General features: G+C 36.2%; 1 protein-coding gene across 14 annotated transcripts in view; it reads right to left on the bottom strand.

Moving 5' to 3' along the window:
* Positions 1 to 20213, bottom strand: part of SORCS2 (sortilin related VPS10 domain containing receptor 2) — a 594922-nt gene that overhangs the window by 72895 nt on the left and 501814 nt on the right. For all 14 annotated transcript variants that reach the window (XM_072037800.1, XM_027457435.3, XM_027457437.3 and 11 more), the window contains exons 9-11: positions 12475 to 12654; positions 6719 to 6865; positions 5717 to 5819 (exon numbers count right to left, since the gene is read on the bottom strand). In XM_072037800.1, the coding sequence (XP_071893901.1) occupies positions 5717 to 5819; positions 6719 to 6865; positions 12475 to 12654 (430 nt within the window). The remainder of the gene's footprint in view (positions 1 to 5716; positions 5820 to 6718; positions 6866 to 12474; positions 12655 to 20213) is intronic.

Raw genomic sequence — 20213 nt, 5'->3', positions numbered from 1 at the left:
TTTGCTGATCTAAATGGCCTGAAAAATCCTCTGACTCACATTTTGCCTCCTAGTCTTAAAATTTTCACCTGTGGTACAGAACCTTCTCAAACCTGAGTTATTTTGTCCTTTGCAGCTAAATAAGAAAATAGAAAAGATGACCCTTCAATTACTGAGACTGTGTGTTTCAACTTCGCTTTCTGCATTTCTCGTTCAATTTTCAATGTATTGCCTCATCTTTTATCCCTAATGACCAGGTGGCATTATTGCAAACTACACACATACATTAAATAAGGGATCATCCTGCAGCCCTGAGGCCAACTGGCATCACTCACCCACGTTCATACTACATAACACAGCCCAAGGTCTCACCAGGTGCTACTGCCATGGTAGATGTGTTTTGTTTTTTTTTTTTGTGTGAGGATTTTCTGTTTGTTGTTGTTTTGTTCATTTGTTTTGTTTTTGGTTCTAATTACCTAAAAGAACTTGAGGTTTATGTTATAGGCCATGAAAATGGGGTTCTCATGTCATGAAACTGAGGATGTGTTATGGCACGACCCTGGTTGTGATGGATGTGTCAGAGGGTAAAAAGCCAAAGTATGACAGTTTCAGTGGGTTGTGTAGGTGAAGGGACCTAACTGTGGTAGTTTTTTTTTTTTTTTTTTTTTTTTCCCTATACAATTTATCAGAAACATTCGTGTGTCTGTGCTTTCTCCCACATCAGGGCCAGGTCACCATACACACTTTCACCATTCTTAACAACCTCCCCAAAAGCTTTTGCTGCCGACAGAGCCAGGATATTGTGCTAGAGACTCTTGGTGTTAGCCAGTATGGTTCCGCTGTTATGTTCGGACAACTTGTTTGCTAAATTTAGGAAACATAAGGAAACATTTTGGTAAGAATTTCAGATTTATTTTATTTTATTTTTTATTATTAAACACAGTCTTCTTTCATCTCTGCTATTTGCATTCTTAAAAACGTTTTCAAATTGTGATTTGGGATATAGTAAATCTTCATGCCTATGCTTTCCATTTGCCTTTCCTGAACAAAGGATTAGGTAAGGTAAATGGGTAAAATCACATTCCATCCCTGCAGGGGTGGCATGCCTGAAAGCTAGGCTACAAGGTCACCAACTACTGTCCCACATATCTATCTCAGCTATTCATAATTTTGCACATCAGATTAGCAGTTGGCAGTGGTCTGATTTCTGAAAGAACATAATGCATTTTAATGATGGCCAGTAGACAGCTAAGCTCTCTGGAATTGTGGTATAGTTGTGAAAACATATACAGACCTCAAAATAGTTAGCTAATTAGAGTTTTTCATTGCTCAGGCATTTTGGCAGGTTCCTACTGGGTCACAGAAATATCGGAGATTAACTTCATTTAAATTTACTACTGATTTATGTATTCTAACCACTACTTATCACTGCATTTACCCATATTTTTTATGTGATTTTAGACATGCTTACTCTGAGAAGAAATAATCCCCACATGCAACACTTTGATAATCCTTCAAATATGGAAAATCTTTTCCAGATACTTAAATTTAGCATACAGACAGATACCTGCATCAGAAAGAGGAATGTACCTTGCCTACATTGCCTGTTAATTAATACATCCATAGCATCTCTGCAGTCAATGAACAAGCTAAAAATTCATGGTTTGTAAACTACCAGTCAGTGTAGAACAAGCATGTGACCAATTTGTGTTTCAATGTCCCAGATACGCTGTTTTTGCTTGGCAAACTGAAGTAGTGTTTAGCTGAGGGAGCGATTCACACAAAGTTAAGGAACATGTTGACATGAGAAAAATCTTCAGGAACTGCAGGATCTTCACTGTGAAGAGCACTAGGAAATGCTCCGTCATCTCCCTGTTATCTCACCTTTTTTGAAGTGGCAGCTTGGCATGCTACTTTGGTGAAAAACTACATACATTTATTACAATGCATGCAACGTATTTGGGCCAGACATGGCAAAAAGTAAACTGAACTTTCCAGTACTTCCTCAATTCACACAGAAGTGCAAAATTTACTGCTTGCTTGACTTGCCATCTGGATTGGAGGCTAAGCAGAGAATTATAGTAAACTAGCACCTGAAAAATCTACACTTTTCTAAACATTTTTCATAGGAAAGTCTTTCACAAGTTTATAATAAAAATTTACACATCAATTGACACACATTTCATAGCTGATGCTGTGAAAAAAAGAGAAGTTGCTGCCAAGATTAAAATGCACAAAAATAAAATGTAAATGTGAAATCCTATTACGTTTCTTAAAGGGAACAAGCCAGTTATTTGAAAGAACACTTTAATGTGTAGCTATAAAATTTAATATTATGTCTGCACAATTTAGATATATATTTATAAGCTACAAATATACATACCTCATAACTATTTATGCAACTTTAATAGAGTGCAATTTTTACTTGTAAATGTGAGTTTGAAAAGATGCAATTTTACCATCGTATTTTTGCATTTTTCCCAAATGCTCAACACTTTAATGCTGTTTGCCACTTAATTATTCTTTCAAGTTAAAACCTTATTTAGTAGTCTCTGTGCTGTGATTTTCAAGCATAGTATCAAATCTATCCTTAAGTCACGAGTTAGGTTTTCAACTGTCACAAGCGTGTCATATAATGTTTCTATAATGTACCAATTTCATGTTAAAGGAATTTATTATTATTATCATCATCATCATTATTTTGGTTTGGTCTTTTTATTAGTAACCACACTGCTCTTATTGAGAGGAGCAGTTTCACTGCTCTTATGATTAGAAATTCTGATTTCCAGTTCTTATCCAGTTGTTTACATCATACGATAAGCATCTCTTTACTGCCATTTGTTTCTACCCCATGGTTACACTTTCAAGAAAAATCAGATTCTTTATCAGCCTTCATATTTTTTCAGCTAATGAGAATCTCCATGTAAATAGAACCTCTATTTTCATCAAATGCCAAGTAGTCCTTAGCACCTGCACATTGGTCCTGAAAATTGATGATCAGAGTTGTACATGCTGTTATTAGTACAGTATTTTGACAGTGTTAATATTTCCCTCTCTCTGTTGGCCATTATTTACCTACTTCACCCTCAGAATACATTCCCCTTTTCCACAGCACAACACACTGATGGTTTGTAGTCACACTGTGATCAACTGACATTCCTGGATCTTTATTATCGTCTGTCATTTCCAGATGATGTGCTCTCACTAAATCTAACAGTAAAATTGCAAGTATGTGATGTGGCCCAAATAATCTCATTTCTGTATGTGCTAAGGAACTAGTACTTCTACTGATTTGCATGTGATTATCAATGTTGAAAATCAGTCCAGAAGAAACACAAGCTTGTTGTATATAAAGTATTTCTGATAAGAAGGTAAGCTTACAAGAATATCAGGTTTTCCAGATAAGATCAAAGGATGTGCACTGAGCATACAAATAATACAAACGCAAGCCAAAATTTGAGCTGAGACAGGTCATCTGTTTACAAGAGACATGCAGCTTCTCTTTGAGATTTTTAAATCGTCCTTTTGCTCTGTTTACAACTACGTGACCTTCTATCACAGAAAGGATGTACTGCCCTATTCCTGGAAATATTTTTTGTACTTTCACACCATTCTTCCCATCTTTTTAGCCAGCTGCTATGAGTGGTGGTGCCTCTACCATTTCAATTCTGTTAGAGGTTGCTCAACAAGTCAAATTTAACAAATCAGTCCAGTTCTTAATGATATCTGGATGACATTAGAAAGAACATTTCCTTATATTGAGGAAAACTGCAGTTTACCTACCAGATATGCTAAAACAGTCACAATGATATAATCTCACGGAATCATAAAATCATTTAGGTTTGAAAAGACCTTTAAGATCCTCAAGTCCAGCCATCAACCTAACACTATCAAGCCCACCACTAAACCACGTTCCAAAACAGCACATCCACACATCTCTTAAACACTTCCGGGGATGGGGACTCCACTACTTCCCTCTGCAGCTTGTTGCAGTATCTAACTACCCCTTCCATGAACTAACTCTTTATGACATCTAATCTAAACCTCCCCTGGTGCAAATTGAGGCCATTTCCTCACATACCATCACTTACCACCTGTGAAAAGAGACTGTCACACTGCACACTGCAACTGTCTTTCAGGTAGTTTTAGAGACTGTTAAGGTCTCCCCACAGCCTCCTTTTTCTCCAGAGTAAATCCCAGTTCCCTCAGCCACTCTTCATGTCTTTTTTTTTTTTTTTTTTTAAGGAACCACATTCTAGGAAGGAATTAAGGGTAAAGTATTCTTCTCCAACCTGCCATCCCTGATATTTCAGGACTGTGCACTTCAAAAATACACACAAAACCCAGTCGAATGAAAACAAACCAAGATCTCAAAAATTATCAGTTCACTACATCAGATTATAATGCAAGGACAGAGAAAAAAGAAGTGGAAATAACAGACTCATTAATCAAACTACATTGCTTAATATGCAAGTAAAAAGTGTGCAGGTTCAATATAATAAGGCTAGAAGTAAGAACCTACATTAGAATAGGAGTACCTTTATGTAAAAAGAAAATCCTTGAGAAGGAAGTTATTTTCTGAATTACTGGAATATATTAAATGTGAATTAAACACCTACTTAGATACTTCCCAGAAATGTAACTACAAAGGCACTGTACAAATTCTCAGTCTCATTCTTGTCACTAAAAACATAGCAGCATTTCCCCAGGTAGGTCTACCTCCAGTAAAATATTTTGAACCCCATTTACACTAAGAGAACACTTGAAATCTTCATTTATATTGAAGTAATACGAACTGTCATTCTCATTCAACAGCAAATATGCTTGCCTTGAAATTCTTAGGAAATTTTCAGTTTAGAAACCTTTTTATAAGACACTATTATAAGCTAAGGTAAAAACAGTTATTGATTAAAAACATATATTTGTAGGAAAAGATATGTAGTACACTTGTGAATTTCACCTAAACATATTCTAGAACATAAGAATAATGTGATTTTAAAAACTCTTTTAACAGTTAGCATTTCAAGAATTTTGAAACAAAGAAATAGAAAATCAAAATAAATAAATAGGTGAACTACAAGGGTACAAAGTAAAACAGACTTGTGATTTATTTATTTTTTTTTTTTTTTTGGAGATGAGTAGTCAATAAAAGAAATTCCACCATAGTATTAAATTCCACTTCACAGTAACATGGTACAATACATATGTTATAATGAAGCAAACACGACCAGCATTGTTCCCAGCACTGAGACACATTTGCCTCAGTCACTTTATCTCTCTTTAGGTGGAAAGGTATTAACAAATATTACAAGACAAATTATCTCTATGTAAGCTTCAAGAACAAATGCTTGTCCACTGTTTAGATTAATTTATTGAATTTGCTGGGCTATTATTCACGCTGGAGGAGATGGTAAGGCTTTTTGTTTCCAGAGAAAAAGAATGCAGGACAAGTCCTTCAGCCACCATCACTGCTGCACACTGCACTTATGGGGAAGGAGATACTACACAGCAGAGAGAAGTATAATGTATAGAGGCAACTGTCAGAGATCTGTCCTAGAACTCTTGGACTTAAATTAACTTGTATTAATTTGCTTGATCAAGGGATGTCACAAAGGAATATCCTGCAGGGAAAGCCCGTTAACATTTGCAGCATTGTAAATGCTACAATCCAAAAGACTGGATTCTATGCAAAAAACTCCTGCCATATTCCAGCTCTTACAAAATTTCATACATTTACCTGCCCCCATGATGAGTCCTGGTGCAGTATCCTTTGTATGGACTGTTCCTGACACATAGGGATTATCTGCCCAGCGGAGATGGAGGTGAAGGTAGCAATCAGGCTTGTAGGGGAAGAAGAAGATGACAGGTGTTAAAAAAAAAAGTTAACAATTATGTTTGTATCATAATGAAAGCTCAGTCAGAGAGCAGCTTCAGCTGTGTGTCTTTATAGAGAAAGAGAATGGCTGTTTCCCATGGAGCCAAAGTCCAGACCAAAATATTAACCTAAACTATCAAAAACCTCTGATGCTGTCCATAGTCCTCTGCTGTCCTCCAATAATTTCCATAGTATTCCACTACCTCAATAAACAAGATTTACAAACTCAAAGAAGTCAGCATGAAATTACTATATAAAAAAAAAATCCTTGTGACAGAACTGCTTAAAAACTATCTAGCAGCAATGGCAATAATCGTTAACAACAGTCTAACAAAGAACAAAATACTATGGGTAGCTGGGACACATAAGCAAAAGGAAATAACATCCTCTTGCAAAAAGAAAGGATTTTTTTGATTCAATTAATTGTGATGTTTATTTACAAGCAAGAGTTCCCTTTGACAAGATTATCTTGGATTAAGATGAAACAAAAACATGAAAGATGAAAACAGAAAAAGGTATTGGTAAGATATGTTTGATTGAAAATGTGCCCCTTATGCCCAGACACAACTTACTGTTGTCATGATTATCCAAAAGTGAGTTGTGTGGTTGGCACACAAGAAAAATATCATCTTTGTGTCAAACTAAGCTCTAAAATATTCTGCAGTGCTACAAACAGTCATGACTCATTCTACAAGATGACTGGACTAACAGCGTATCAAACCAGTGCTCGTGTCATGTAAGTAGATTTGTCTATTAGTTTAGCTTGTAAACACTGCACAAAGCTCTTGGGCTGCCTGCACTACTGCACATCCCGCCCATACAAATAATCCTCGTGGACTTCAGAGAGAGGATAAGACCACTTACAGGTTTGCAGTTTGTCGGTTTGCCATTCATATCAATGTCCGGAGGGTTTAGAAAATCCCAGTCACGGCCTTTGTTGTAGGTTATTAGAGTTGTAACTTTCCCATCAATCTTCTGGTTAGCCAGAAAGACTCCTTTTACACCTCTGACCTGAAACATAAATGAGAAAGCGTTAATGACCAGAACATACACGTTTTTTCAGCAAGGATTACTGCTGATCAGCCGCTCTTTTGTGGCTCTAAACTGTGTACTTCTGGTAGTTTCTCCACTAGGAAAGTGAATGATACCTTAGTGCCTTATTCTATGCTACTGGCAAAATTCCCTAATGCATTTCTGCATTTTTATTTTTAATGTGGACATATCTAAAACATTATTCTGCAAATTACAGAATCAATTTATAACTGCAACATGACTTTTACACTGTAGTCATGTGACCCACATCACATAAATACTACTCAGAATGGTTAAAATAACAAAATATAATATAACGTCCTTTAAAAAATAACACTGAATTAGCAAGCACACTTATCTATTGCAGTAAATAAATGCAGACAGATCTTCTGGGGCAGAAATAGCAAGGACTGAAATATCCTCTCAAGCATCTGAAATGATTCCAGACCCAGTCTAACTCCACAAACTCCCTCCATGAGTTTATCCTCTGAAAAAAAATAGGTTACAGGCTCTCTTTTCCTGGGCACATTGAATTGTTTTATTTCAAAATTATCTGCATTAGAAAGCTATTACAAGAAAGCTATTACAAAGAGTGTCAAAGATAATGAGTATCATATTTTAGAAGTGCCCTTGGGAGTATTTGTACCTTATTTTTTTTAGTTCTAGCCCTAGCATCAGCCCTGATCTTAAGAGACTTTCCTTCTATTTAATAAAAAAAGTCAACAGAAAAATTAACTGCAAGAAACAAACAAAAATCCATATGAATCTTTCATCTCATAACTCCCACTGTGCTGACAAGATATACTGGAATATCTATCCTTTGCAAGCACCCTGGGCCTACTAATGAATTACATCAGTCTTAATGCCAGTTCAGCTCCTGAGGAAGATAATACAACCAGGCCCAAGAGTTCACCCTTCCCAGTGGCAGCTTCTGTACCCTTTCCCCTCCATGATTGCTAATACTACCATGGAGGTAAAACCCAAACCAACATATAATGTCCTTAATAAGTAGCACATCTTTTACTATAGAATGTTCAATCTATGCTAAAAAAAATATTTTTATTTGTACCATACCTGCTGCAATTCAGAGCTTTTGCCTTTGCATACAAGTAAAAAAAACCAAACAACCACAAAGTTACCCGAGTGATATAACCCAGGCTGTGAAATTATAGCAGAATGGATGCATTTATACCTGTTAAGGTTTGGCAATAGGGATTTGTATAGCTATGTAATTACAGAACGAAGTAGACTCAAGCTCTTTGGTACTCTACATGATCAGTACAAGGTGTTTAAAAGGAGACCCACCAGTTAAGATACATAAATATCCCAGAACCTGTTTGGTTCAACACCCTGACACCTCCACAATAAGCGTCAACTAAAAAACTATGACTGGCCAAGGCCTGGGATTTCTTCACCAAGAAGACACTTATGTGACAATAACTTTGCCATGCACATGTCTGATACCTTCCTTGGGAAAAAGGCAGGTAGGAACATTCTGCCTAAGAATGCTCTGATTTCTATAGATTTTATTTTGAGTCATACAGATAAAGTGCAAGAGCATCAGTCATGGTGAGCATTATATATTTTTTTCCCTTTGATAAAAGGTTGAAAATATTTTAAAAATCAAAGAAAACTTGACATTGATGTGGTAATGTCTCTATGTTAGTTACAAGACAGCAAATTCTGAAATTTATTTAATATTTTAATATTCCACCCAGTGGTGTGAGGTAAGATCTTGCATTAAGTTTCAAGGTTTCCTTCAGAGTGCCCCTGTTTACCTTACGATTATTTACAAGGTTTTCTGAATTTTGTAAAAATTCTAGAAAATGTGTATCGACTTACATCAACATAAAAATGTGTATCACCATTTACAGCACAGTATAGCAACACTGAAGCAGTCATTTCAACTAAAGGCACAACACAGCCAGGTCTCAGCATGAGCAGGAATGTTTGTCTCTTGCTGACATGATTCAGTCTTGGACTATTTGCTTTTTATCAGAAACACTTACTGGCTTTTAGTTTTGTTGTTCTTTTTTTTTTTTTCCCCCCCCAACTACAATTTATTAACTCCCTTTGACATTCATTTTAGAAAAGATCTGCATTTAGGTTGAAGAGAAAGCATCTAAACAAGTAGGCTACAGACTTGATGCGTATTGTTCATTAATATGATCTATTTTGTTTTCTTGACTGAATTCTACAGAGAGTAAGAAAGTTCTGCCAGTTACAGTAATAGCCTAGAACCTGAAAATATATTAAGTCTAGAGAATCAAATTTTCTATAGATGTTTTGCTACTCTGTCATTTTACATCTCTCTGATGAACTCTTTCTTACTTAAACCCCATGCACACGCGATCAGCTGACTTTTCCAGGATTCTAGAAGCTATGCATCACCTCCCAGTCAAACATAACAGTAAGGTACTTGGCAGTGATAAAGGGAAAGAGAAGGAGAAAATAAGGAACGTGCATTCTTTACTTTCAAAGATATTTCAACTTGCTAGGGATTTATTATGTATTCCACCTTCCGAAGACAGCATAGAGATGAGTATGAGTGAAATGCCTAGCAGTTCAAACATGTACTGGGAAAGGTAGACTTGGCTTTCAATTTCTGTGCATGTAGTTTTTTGCAGTGAAGACTATTAAATATTTAAACAATAATTAGATCAGGGACTGCAACTGAAGTTTCCCTCTTCATATGTGGATGGCAAAACCAGCAATGTATCATGAATATTTTTGTTTCTTCTCTCATTCTTGTTTAATGAATATTCAATCATTCTATATAATCATTCAGGGATAGTCAGACTGAAAATGCTTTCCATTCCCACTCCCCTCTCTAATGTAACCAGGTGGCTAGGGTAACCTCTCCTCTGCAGAATGTGGGAGATAGAGGTTTGAATCCTATCAGGCTAAAAAAGGCCATAAAAAAAATGTATTCCAGTGTCCCAGTTAACTGTTGTCACTGTTGCTCTGAAAGATAAAAGCTGACCAGCACTTCAGCAGCTCTGTTTTGAAAGAAAGGCATAACCCTGCCTTAAAAAATAAGAGATTCCAGGCATCTATCTTCAGAGAAAATTCAGGAGTATGATATTTGGAGAGGTGCATTAGGCTAAAAAAAAAATAAAAATAAATAAATAAAAAAAAAACACATTAAAAACAAAACAAAACAACTTACTATAAAAATTACAGTGCATAAAAATGGCAGCTTTAAAACACCCTTCTCCCTGTATAGAATTTTCTATTGTATTTGTCTTGTGACCTTTGTAAATTCACACCTGACTCTTTGTAAATATTTAAAGTGTTATATGACAAATTTACCTTCTGGATTCAATTGTGACGGCACTTCTGCACTTTCTAATTCAGTTCCCTAGTCTAACACTGTGAGATTAGTATATTTCTATGAAAAAGGGAAGAGTCACATACGGCAAATAAGGTACTATGCAAAAGAGGACATTTAGGCACTGGAGAGTGCTCAGCTACTTTGATGAGCAGCCTACTAGCTAACTACTGAGCTACCTAAGATACAAAACTAGTAGCTATCTAGAGTAGTTACCCAAGGCAGGAAATTCATAAATGTCATTCCTTTGGTTTTCCTTGGATCTTTCGATTAGTTCTCAGAGCACCTATTTTTCAAAAACAGTTCAAGGGTTAGTGGCTCCCCAACAATTTTAGAAAAGTTCTTTGTACCTCATAGAACTATTTTGTAAGCAGTTTTGCTGCTATGGCTGTGTATTCAGTGACACACTATTTTCTGCACTGTTTGATTTTCTTTTAGTAACAGTTGAATAATATTCTATATTAGTTGGGAACCAAGAGGCGGCATTCAGATGGTCCCAGAGTTTTTATTATCAGCAGTTACTGAAATACAAAAAATACATCTGTATAACATAAGTTTATGATTAAAATTGAAATACTTAAGATTTGTTGTTTAGGAAAGAAAGTAAATAGGAAGAATGTATGCTGCCAGTTGTATAGCTCTTTTTCATATAGGAGGCATAACAGGATCCAGCCTAGAAGTAGTATTTTCAAACATGCTTGTGTCAAATTCCTTACTGGTTCATAGTTTGGCAACACTTGATACAAATTTCAAGGGTATGCTGCTTTGGTATAGTCACTTAATACTTTGCTTTTCCTTTTTTTTTTTTTTTTTGTTCTATGATGCCAATATTTGACAATTATTTCACATTCACATTTGCAATGTGAGCAGAAATGAAATATGGTACAAAAGATAAAGTGTATAAGAGAAAATTAATGCAGACAAATAAAAGAGTTTATGGCAGATGAAGATGAAGTGAGGTCAGCAAAAGATAATGAAGACAGTGCAAATTTTAAGGAGAATTAAACACTTGAATTTTGGAAATTATCAACCATCAAGGATTGTCTCTGTGTTGCATTGGAGATTCCTGTCCCCAAGTTGGGATACATGCATTAAAATGTCCAAAGGCAGAAAAAAAAATAAACAAACCAACCAAACAAAAACAAAACAAGCAAACAAAAATCAGACCAAACAATATCTTGATCCCAAGAACTGTAACATGTCTTATGTTTATTACTTATACAGTGTAAATTATCCATACATTACTTGTAGATATGATCAGATGATCACTTTTAGTAAAGAAGATGAACACTATTTATTTATTGTGCAGGCTATCTGAAAGCTGTAGGCTTTCTTACTGTAGATAAATAAATTAGTCCCCCTACAACACAGCTCTAAAGACACGGAATTGTCTTTCAATTATTTTTTATCATTTGCACAGCTTTTTAATGCAACCGTACAAATTAATTGAGTGTACACAATAATCTGGGATATCTCCCTTTTGTGCATTATCAAATATACCTTCAGTAATACTTTCTTAATTCAGTTTCACTAAGGATTTCAAATAACTCTTGTAGACAAAAGGAGAGTGAGGGATGGCATCTCCGTACAAGTCATCTGAAATTACACGCTCCAGGTTATGCAAGGAGAAGAGATAGTACCTGACTCCCTTTCAGCTTTGCATCCTGCAGGAGTGACCAGGAGCAAAGAGCTGCAAAATAATGCTCTCAATAAATCACACTGTGGGAATGTGGCTACACACAATGTGTAGATTCACTCATTAAGACCCATTTCTGAATAGGGACAGCACAGAAAATAATCTGTGCCTACACTGGTAATTGGCAAATGTTTTACTACAGCCATTTGATAAGTAAAAGCTAAACAAATATGAAGGAGATAAAGGCAACAACAACAACACTATCATTTTCCCACACCAAGAAGGACATAATTAGAGCCAGACATAGGCAGCTACGTAATTCTTACTTCAACAATACTGCCAGCTTTCCTATCTTACAGGAACCCTCAACCAATTCTGGTCTTGCACATCCTTGCAACCCAATCTAGTTCTAGGGTTCACAGCACACTAGCAGGGAAGGAGGAAAAACAAACAAACAAAACAAAAATAAAAATGATGCGCTATCAATGAGTAAGAAATCATAGTCTTAACATTAAAGATAACTGTGAGAATCTACTAACAAGTTTAATTATATCCCTAAATCAAAATAAAAGAATTAAATCTCCACCCAGACTACAGACATTGGAAGACAGAAAAGCCTACCTCAAGAATATCTATCAGGACATTCTCTTCTGGTTGCTTTGTGCTCCGGACATTCTCCAGCAGGATGGAGTAGTAAACACCCTGTGGGTCAGACTGGTACAGGTTGTATGTGTCTGTCTGGTACCATTCCTGAACAGCCACGAATACCTGGTTTTCATCTGTGCTGATTATCTGTAAATCCTGTAGAAAAAATAATAATAATAATAATATATAGAGAGAAATTACTCATTTTTTCATAATTGATACAACAAAAATAATAATCCTACAAGAAGAGCTGAATACCAGAAAGAGTAGAGGGAGTGTGGGGGGGTGGTAAAATGCACCTGAATGCTAGGTGACAGTAATCTCTCAGTCTAGCACTAATCAGCACACTGCATCCCACCACTCCAGTGTGGTTGGACAGTGCCTTCTGGACAGAGGCTATCAGAAAGAGTACAAACCAGCTTAGTGAAGACCAAAAATCACGATTGTGTGAAGGCTGCAATCTGCTTTGGCTTTTACATAATTGAATAAAAGTCATGCTTACTGGGTTTCAACATTTTTAAAAAAAAAAAAAAAAAAAAAAAAAAAAAAAAGTTTCCAAATCTAGCAATGTCATTTAGGTCCATGGGTGAGAAAGAAAAATTTTTTGCAAGCTCTGGATGACAGTTGATAGAAAACCTGTATGACTCATAACACCATATGCAAAGCTAACCTAAAAAAATAATCATCAGATACTCAAAGAAACTATTTCACATAGGACAATGCATAATATAGCACAAAGACAATCTGACACAGTTTCCAGCAGTCACACAGAGGAAGGACTATGTATTATACACACAGTTGATGTATATTATAGTCTGTAATGTTAACCTATTGACCAATGTAGAAAGATTCAGTCAAATATTCAACAGTAATAACATGAAAGTCAACATTCTACATGTACATTCATTTCTCAAGAATTTCAAGCATGGATATTGCAACAGCTTTCTTTCAGTTTCTCCAGCTCCTCCACTCCAAACTTCTTAGACATAAAAAAAAAAAACCAAAAAACTATACAGATGGGAAAAATAATTTAACACTAACATTAAACAGAAGAAATAAATCAGGAAGTGGCATCAATGAACTAAGCTTAACAAACACGAAAAGGATGTAAGTTTGTAATTGCAGCCAAAAGGAAAAGGCAGATGTTGGGGCTACATGTGAAAGGGCTTCTAGTCATAGAGACAGAAAGCTTGTAAACTCTTCATAACCTTCTTGGTATTGCCTATACAGTTCTGGCCACCTTATTACTGAAAAAATCATTAAAGTGATGGAGTGAATAGGAAATAAAGCTACCAAAACTGTTAAGAGAACATGAGTGGAAAAAAAAAAATCAGCTTTTTAAAAAAAATAGCAATACTTCACAGAACTCTTTCTTACAGAGAAATAAAACTAAGTCTGTAAGAATCAAGTTTACACTACAGAAAATGTGAGCATGTGCAACGCTGAATACTTGGCAGAGCATGGCAGTCACACATCAGGCAAGATGCACGATGTGATTGAGAAACTTAGATTGAAAAAAGGCATTAATTGAAACAAAAGAGCACATTGGAAAGATTTTAACATGAACAAAAGATGGTTACTTACTAACTAACCATGTAGTTATTTTTTTTTCTTTTTCTTTTCTTTTCTTTTTTTTTTTAAACATATCTGACATCTCAACACAAAGGAACCTAACTGCAGTTTTCTATCAATGACAGCTCCCAGAGCTGTTTTCAAAGTCTTTCATGTTTAACTTAGTACTAAGGTAGATTTTTGTTTAACATTCCATTAGTGGATCTCTTTTTATCTTATACTCAAAAATTACTCAGAATCAGGGAGTTTGGCAGAACTTTTGATTCTTTCCATCTGAAAGTTACTAAATAGTAACTGTTCTGATGCAAGAATGCCAGCAAAACACTTCAACTGATCCCAATGGGTTCTTTAAAAAGCTTCTTATATGTACACAGTGCTGCATCTCCTGTCTTAAACCACATCTAATATTGAAGTCACCTTTTCTTTTACAGTGTGAGAAAAGTTGCCCTGATTACCCAGAAAGTAGACAGAAGTGAAGCAGAGTCAAACAAAAGAGCGAGAAATACAGTACGTTTCTTCTTTTTTCTACATGTAAACCTCTAAAAAAACCCTTACTCTTCTGTGATGCCAGGGCTTGCAGCAAAATTATCATTTACATTATTTTGTAATTAAAGTAACACATCTATACATCCCCATAAGCAAATGCAGAACAGGCCCCTTCCTTGCCCCAGGTACACATGGAGGTACACATGGGGTGGCAGTAGTTGCACGGGTGGCACTTGCTGGCAGAGGGGATAGCAGACCAGACAGGCTCATTTATAGTTCTCATCACTCAGGCTGTTGTAGGAGCTGCAGAGCCAGTGGAAGCAAGACACAAAAAGCCAAAATGTGTGGTGCTGAATGAAAAGATTAATTTTGGAAAGACTGGAAAGATTGGGTGAAAGCATGGTTAGACTGGACTATTTTACTGCAACAAATGGAATTTACTTCTCTCTTGGCTGTGACTGTTATCAAGAAAGAGGCCCATACACTTAGCCTGTTTGATGGTATTTTTTTCTTAGGCAAGAACTTATAAGATCCTGGTTTTAGCAAGTGAAATAACCTTTCCACTTCCTTGAAATTTGCTCCTTTCACTTAGCATTTACACTTTTTGATTTCTAGTTGTACTGGGAGGTAGAAATTTCTACTGGAAATTTCCAGTTTCGCTGCTATTTCTTTTCACAGTGATTTCTTTTTCCCCAGAAAGCAAAACAGTCCTTCAGTTTTACTACCTTGCACTAATCCTGCACAGCACTTTCTGCCCACAGTTATGACATAATCCCCCCTGGGAAAATTAATTGACTAAGTAAGGAGATCTGCAAGTTCTAGATGTCTGTCTGATTCTTAAATATCCTTTAAAATGACATGGGATGTTTAAAATGTAGCCAGAAAAAAATCTATACTATGTCTCTCTTTTACTATTCCTATTGCTGTAAAACTGAATTTAAAAAAGAAAAAAATGATTAACAAATACAACAGGACTTTGGAGTGCCAAGTCCAACCCATCAGCCCAACTACCCACTGCTCACAGAGGACAAGCACATGACAGTGGGATGTCAGCAAATATTGCTAGACATAAGTTACTGCCACTAAAGAGTTAACTAGTAAAGACATCTGAAAAAGAGGTAATATCTTGATTCAGGGAATGCAAGTTTTATTGCTCTACCTAATTCATGGCCACAGATACTGCCTTAGGCTGTAATCTCAGCAGATCCTATAAGGAAAGCATTCATTCTGTGATGATTTCATGCTTGGACTGTTGCAATTGCCTTCTTTCTGGACATTGTGTTTCTCTCTCCAGATTCTGCAGGCTATTCAAAGTCCTGCTGATCATGTAATTTTCCTGTAATTGTGCTATTCACACGTGATTTATTCAAATTCATTTATAAAACATATAAAGACCTTTACTAATGTTACAACACTTCAGGATTTCGAACGTTTCTTTTTGTTTATCTCCAAGTGTGTGTGTTTTTTTTTTGTTTTTTTTTTTTGGTTTGTTTTTTTTTTTAATATATATATATATATGTAAATATATATGTAAATATATATATATATACACACACGTTAAATATTTGAGGTCTTGGGCTTTCCTTTCATTTCCATGCTCAAATGAGAGAGTCTGTGCTCTTTCAGGTGTTCCCAGGCAGAATCTTTCTCCAGGTTTGTCATAGCACCATGTTGCTATAGCACTTCTATGGCATGTCCATTATTCCATGGACATCCTTTCTCCCTTACTACCTACCACTTCGCTTTTGCTCAGTCCAGTTTGTCATCTCTTCTGATCTTCCATGTCTTGCCGACCCAAACACCCATGCTTTCAGCATTCTCACTTCTCTCCTTCTCTTTTTATACTTTTGCAAAGCTCAGCAATAGTAATCTGTATGAGAAATAAACTGTCCTTCCCAAATACAAAATTCCTAAGGCCAGCCAGCCAGCCAACTTTCTTCCTGCTTTATCTCATCTTTTTAGGTTGTAAGCTCCTGTGCTGCTCTGAGAATACTCACAATACTGCTAGTTGTACTATTCCAAAGACCATGAGACTTCTTGGTTCTGTTTGCTAAGGTGCTTCTTGTACAGTATGTTCTGCGAATTCCATTGACATAATGTTCCCTTCATCCTCCTCCCTTTACTGGATAATGTAGTTCCACAGATGTATCTTCATCTCTAAAAATCTGTGGAACTACTCATAGGTCCAAAACGGTGGCCAGGGCCAGGGATAGGTTTACAGTGCAACCAAAGAAGCCTACAAAGCGCTCCAAAATCCACTACTCAACTACTATACTATACAAAATCCACTACTATTGGGTCCACATAGTTGTTTCTCTATGGATGTAGAATGTATGGATGTACGGAAAGTAGACATAAAACATCCTTCAAGTAATATAAACAGCCACCCCAAGGAACACAGGTAAATTGACTCTTGTGTGAAAATGGGGAAAAATAAAAACACACCTTATTGAGATTACTTGGAATGTTGCACATACAAATAGGAACATGGTTATAAAAGACAATGTCTGTTTTTTTTGTTTTATCCAAAAGCAGTAGCAGCTAAGAGTCAGGGGTTTCTGGAGGTGAGGGCAGGAGGAATGCAAGAAGTTTAGAGGAGTGAGGGAAGAAAAATGCTTTGTTTTCACTGTATACATCCCCATACCATCTACATTTAGTAACTCAACTGCCTTTAAAACTACTAATACCTTCTAGAATTTTATATTCAATAAACACTCAATATAGTTTACTATGTTACTAACTGCTAAGAAAACCTGCACTTACTACTGTGCTAAGAAAACCTGTGACACAAATAAATAGGATTACACCCTGAAGACGGAAGGATATAAAAGATGACAAGGATCATAGAGCAAGCCAGTGCTCCTTTGTGTAAAATGTGCTGATGACATAGGAAATGTCATCAAATGGAAACACTGCAGGCAAGATTCAGAATAGGCTGTACAGTGCTACATAGACAGGGCTGTGGCACTTTAGTCACCAAGGAAGGTTCAAAAATAAACTCAAAATACTCATTTTTCAAAATTTATAATTCTTAATCCAATGTCAAAATTCCACCCCTTGCCCTGCAAATGGTTAATGCTTAGGTTGGGGTACACGTTAACCTGAACAAATGAAAAATTAAACAGAGAATCATAAGGAGTAAATTTATCACAAGCGCAACAGATGTAAGCACTCAAAACTCTGTAGTCTTAGCCTTGACCTCCAGATGCACCACATTTATACCCCTGTAATCTCTTAAGTACAATCAAGGTAACTGGATGGCACATATCCCAGAGATAATCTCCCTAATCTTCCTTGCCTGGCTGAGTAAAATGGTGCAAGGAGAGAAATCAATAACAACCTATGCTGTGAAGAAAAGAAGAGTTCCTTGAATCCATCTTAAAAGGATTTGTGTGACTTGGGAGCCATTCAGAGTGACGGCTGCTACAGCACAGGTTCACTTGCTGGTGCCATGACACCTCCCAAGAAAGGAGGTAACTTTACTGCTTCAAATATCACCACTATCTGTATTTCTAACACTAGGTGTTAATCAAATAAAAAGAAAATATGGAGTTGGTAAAAAGCAGGTATAGGAAATTCATACTACCATGAATACATTAAAGACATTCACTTATGTCTAAGGTAATGGGATTTTTTTTCTTCTTTTATTTTTATTTGTTCCGTGTACTCTCTTTTATCTTGGTTACCTAAAAAATTTCATTTTAGTGCTTATTTCATAAGATAGAAAAGACATACAGAGATCAAGATAAATGAAATAAGCTTTTTCCACATCATATCTTTTCAGAACTAAATATTTTACTTTCTGAATTGCAGTAGGATACAACAGACAATATAGTTGCTCCATTATTGAGTTTTTGTAGCTGGCATGAACAAATGCAGAATCAATGAATGCCTTGTATCAGTTGATAAAAGGAGATCATTATCAATGGAGTTTATTTACCAGAGCTAGCAAAGCAACTCAGAATAATTAAATTCTTCCAAACTGCAACAGTAAAACTAACATGACTTGCAGCAAATTTCTTGGTTTGGTCAAGATTTTTTACGACATTTTTCACTTAAACTGAAGAATGAAATAGTTCCCCGTTTTACTGTTAATCACATTAGGGAATAACTTAACATCCCAAATAAGGACCAGAAACCAACACAATTCTCTTCAAATTCATGTTCTTCCAGGCAAGGGCAATCATTGCTGCAGGAACTTTTTGTGCAATACAAGGGTGATGACAGATGGGGATACACCCGGTTCCCCTTAGCAGAACTGCTCTACCAGTGGTAGCTGCTGAAACCCTGCTTTCGGCTGAAAGTACCCAACAGGGATTGCTGCATATGCCTAGCAGATCTGGGTCCCCTGGAACACGTTTGCATGGATAGGCAGCCATCTAACAACACAAATGCAATTCTGCTACTCTTGGCTTGATTTTGATATTTGCTTCCTATGAATTACTCACTTCTGATCTAGCTTTAGCAGCAGAGAACAAGAAATCTTGGTAAAACAGAATATAGTTTAAAGCCAATGCAGTTTTAAATCGATAGCTCCAAATTTCCTGTCCTGTTACGGGGAGCATAGAGGCAGCCTTTGACGCTGACCTCACCAACCTGTGACCATTCTGTCTGGCAGCATGACTCCTGCCAAGCACAGGCGACAGATGTGTGATTTGACACATGTCAACATCAAACATGTTACAGAAAATCTCTCAACAGCAAAGAGCTTAAAGAAATATAATCTGAATTCTGTTCATTAGGTGGCTCCCAACAGCTCTGTTCTGTACATACATGTAGCTATGATGTGTTACAAAAAGTCAATCTGAAGTGCACTGTGGAGCTGGAGCCTAGAAGAAAAAACAAATAAAATGAAGCTCAGAACTTGCAAAGCTTGGCTGGAAGCTGCTTTTATCAGCCTTCGACTCACAAGTAAGGAGGCCTTGAGATATGTCCTTTTAATCCTTTTCTGTATTTTTACTTTGAGGCTATATTTTGACAAACACAAATGCAAATAATTTTTTTTTTATATATATATATATATATATATATATATTATTTTTTTTTTTTTTTTTACAGATTTACAACATCTACATATCAAAATGAAAACACGAGGCATCAACAACATTTTTAATTACTCAATTTGAAAGTGTTCATTCTATCTCCACATTTAAAATCACTGTGAAATGCATCTGTGCTGCAAAAAAGGAATATCTGAAGAGCCCAGCGCTATTCCCTCAGGCTAGAGCCTGGGGCTCTCCTGATGTTGTCAGACAGATTCTTGCAGTATCTTCTGACAGTTTTTCCTTCCCTGTACACAACCACTGCTCCATCTGGATTTTTGAAGCCTCATTCAATTCTTTCAATAAAAAGGAGATAGAGCCTATTTTAGCTCTTCTCCATCTCCAAGTTAGGCAGAATCCAATACTGAAAAACCCTGAAACTCAGTTCTTTGAAAAGCTATTGCTTTTAATCAAACTTTTAAAATTTTCTTTGTAAAAATATTTCATTTTCTTTATCTCCTACCACCATAAAAGTAGCAGCTTCACTGCCATGTTCTAGATGTACTGTTGATGTGTCAGTGTCTTTGCTTCTGCTTGTTTGCAAAATTTCACTGGTAATTTACTAATATTTTTCTTTTCCTTCCATTCAAATTACTGAAACATACATTTCTACTG

This window comes from Anas platyrhynchos, chromosome 4 (genome assembly GCF_047663525.1).
Source record: "Anas platyrhynchos isolate ZD024472 breed Pekin duck chromosome 4, IASCAAS_PekinDuck_T2T, whole genome shotgun sequence".
Lineage (NCBI taxonomy): Eukaryota > Metazoa > Chordata > Aves > Anseriformes > Anatidae > Anas > Anas platyrhynchos.
The sequence above is the reverse complement of the archived record's forward strand: the minus strand, read 5'-3'. Positions and strand labels throughout refer to the sequence as shown.